We start from the raw sequence: 3,215 nt of genomic DNA, 5'->3' as shown, positions 1-3,215 counted from the left end.
TCTTGTAGTAATTTTTATTTTTTAGTCTTTATCATTTAGACTAAATCTTAATTTTATTCTCAACATTTAAAATTTTTTATTTTTATTCCAAATTTTTTATTTCTTTCTATTTATTTCTCTTGTTAAAATTAATTTTTTTTTTCAAATATATCATTTTCTTGTTATGATTTTCTTTTAAATAATCGTAAAAATTTCAATTAAAGTGGTCATCATGATGATGATTATAGTGATTTGAGAGTGATAATTTGCAGTAATTTAAAAATAGAGTAAAGTATCGTTTTTGTCCCCAACGTTTGGGGTAAGTCCTATTTGTGTCCCTAACGTTTAAATCGTCCTATTTGTATCCTTAACGTTTATAAAAATGATTCAATGTTATCCTACTATCAATTATACTAACAAATCAGATTATATTTTTCAATTATTCTTACTTGGATGTATTCATTCTCAATTAGGTCTTACTTGGATGTGTTCGATTTTATTATATTATACCCACTATTTATGTTTAGATTCAATTATGTCCCTAAAAAAGTGAATTATGTAAATGTTGTAGGAATTAGTTTCAACATTTAATGAGCTATTTTTAAAAAGACATTTGTATTCTAACTTCAAGAAGATATTTTTAAAACTCAAACTAAAGCACTCATGATGTGTAATTGACGGCAGGATAACATTGAATCACTTTTACAAACGTTAGGAATACAAATAGGACGATTTAAACGTTAGGGACACAAATAGAATTTATCCCAAAAGTTGGGGACAAAAATGATACTTTACTCTTAAAAATAAAAATGAAAAAATAATAAGAAAAAATAAATAATAACAAAATAAAATATTAAATAAAACTTTTCAACATCAGAATCGAAATTAAAATTTAATATAAAAATGCCTTTTAAGTCAAGCATTACTTTTAAGTTAAGCATAGATTTTCTCAAAATTTATATGTACAAGATCGAGAAATTAAAGTGAGAAAAGATTTAAATTGTGTTTGAGAGAAGATTATATTATTACCATCAAGAAGCCTTTAATATTGTCTCTGGATATTTTAACCTCTGAGCTTTGATCTTCTGAAATACTTAGAAGAGCATCAAGTACATCCTTGGCACCATCATTATTTCCCGTTGACTTTCGACATCTTCTATCCTCTTCATGTTCTTGAACGATACCCTCTAACATGATATCAAACTTTTCACGAACCTCCTTCACTTTCTTCCCGAAGCCTTGAAAATCAAACCCTTTACAAAACCAAAAGTGATCTTGCAAGTTAAACTTTGCACTCAACAAGGCAGATTCTTTCACCCTTTCTATCACCTTATCAGCATCATCATTGTGAATGTCAAAGCAGCTTTTGCTTATAGCCATTCTCATCACTATGCTATTTGTTAGCTTTAAGAGCTCATCCGCCACGTTCACTGCCTCGCTCGCTTCGCCTTTCTTTCGAAGCGTCTCCAAGAATCTCTTGGTCTCCTCTTCCCTAATCGGGGAGAGGAGTTCAAGCATCCGTCCATTAAGAAGCTCTGACATGCAGAGCTTCTTCATGAACTTCCAGAAGGTTCCGTAAGGCGCGAACGCTAAATCGGATTTGTCATAAGTTAGGGAACTAATTGCAATATTTGCAGGTCTGTTAGCGAAACAGACTTCATGTGTTTTCAAGATCTCTTTGGCTATTTCGGCCGAGCCGACGAAGACGGTGGGCTTAGAGCCGAGATAGAGCTGAATCAAGGGTCCATAACGGTTTGAAATCTTTTGAACAGCTCTGTGAAGAGAAGGTTGTAGTAAATGGAAGTGTCCAATGATTGGTAAGGCCAATGGACTAGGTGGAAGGTGAAGCTTCGATGATCGAGTTTTGGTGAGTATGGCTTGGAACAATATTGTAGCTGCTAGCCAAATTGAGAAGATTGCTATGTATTCTTGAAAATTATCCATTATCTTTTGGAGGGCTATAATGGCTTGTGCTTCAAAGAGATCTATTTATAGAGTGCAGTTTGCTATGTCCTTGAGCAATAAGTACTTGCATTGAATGGTCCTAAAATATATTTAACTTGCTGTTTAATTTAAACATATGTTTTATTTATAAATAGAAAATATTGTCCATAACTATGTATTTTTTATTTAGGAAAATTATATTTTGCTGCGGGTGATGCCTAAATCATTTATATTTATATAGCATAAGCGTATATTAATTATAGGATTGTATTTTATTACTCTGATTCTTCTAACACATATACATACTCCTTGTACATTGTACTTTCTTACATACTAAATAATACACAAATCCTTTCTCCAGTTTTATCTCTTGTTTCTAACATGTTATCAGTGCATAGGTTTTTTTTTTCCAATAACGATTGGTTTCTAGCTCTTGTGTTTTGTCCCCTCCGACGGTACTTTGTCCTTATTTTTTGGCCCTTTCCCAACGTCTTAGTTCGTCATTGCCACTACCACTGTCTTCGTCTCGTCGTGATGTTTTCAATGCCACCAAAATCGCCGCCGGACGCGCTGCCCGATGTTCCCTTGTCCATTTGAAGTTCTCCTCCTTCCAGACACCTCCAGTGCAATTAGATCAGTGTCCCAGATTGACGGCTCAGCGTCACGCCACGTGTCAGCCAGACGCTCCACGGATCCGCGCTCGACCCATGCTGCCTGACCCGACCCGCGTGCCACTCCTCGCGTCGTCGACACTGACGCGTTCTCCTCCTCCAATCACGCGGTGCCACATGTCCTTCCCTGCTGACGTGGCATCTGACGTGGCAGACAATGGGACCCTCCCTAAGATTTTTTGGTGAGTTCTTTCCGATTCTGCCCTCCGTTTTCTCATTCTCTACCCTAAATTTGTAGTTTTTCTCTCCTCTCTTTGATCTTTGTCTCTACTATTATGGATAAGTCAGATATTTTTGCTACCACAAACAGAAAGGGTAAATTCTATCGAAATTGTAACAGTTCTGGGCACCTCTTCTCAGACTGTCCTTCTATTGAATGTCACAAATGTCAACAGAAAGGTCACATTAGTTACAATTATCCACAAGTGTTTTGCCATTACTGCAAGCTCTTGGGACATTTTATTACTGCCTGTCTTACTCGCCCACAACGTCCTGGTCACCTCGAGCATCATTCTCATCCTAACTTCTCCAAGAATGTGTCTGCTTCTGTTGTTTCTGCTGCTACTGAATCTACCACCTCTGCTCCTCTCAACCCGTCTTCTATCTCTCTCTCTGATATTG

The 3,215-nt window shown here is 36.0% G+C and overlaps 1 protein-coding gene across 1 annotated transcript in view; it reads right to left on the bottom strand.

The window, feature by feature from the left end:
• Nucleotides 1-2,030, bottom strand: part of LOC107628399 (3,9-dihydroxypterocarpan 6A-monooxygenase-like) — a 5,259-nt gene extending 3,229 nt beyond the window's left edge. Inside the window, exon 1 of the mRNA XM_016331089.2 lies at nucleotides 1,009-2,030. Coding sequence (XP_016186575.1) covers nucleotides 1,009-1,923 — 915 coding nt within the window. The 5' untranslated portion in view covers nucleotides 1,924-2,030. The remainder of the gene's footprint in view (nucleotides 1-1,008) is intronic.

This window comes from Arachis ipaensis, chromosome B02 (assembly GCF_000816755.2).
Source record: "Arachis ipaensis cultivar K30076 chromosome B02, Araip1.1, whole genome shotgun sequence".
In the NCBI taxonomy this organism is placed as follows: domain Eukaryota; kingdom Viridiplantae; phylum Streptophyta; class Magnoliopsida; order Fabales; family Fabaceae; genus Arachis; species Arachis ipaensis.
Note: the sequence above shows the minus strand (reverse complement) of the source record. Positions and strands in the feature narration are given on the sequence as shown.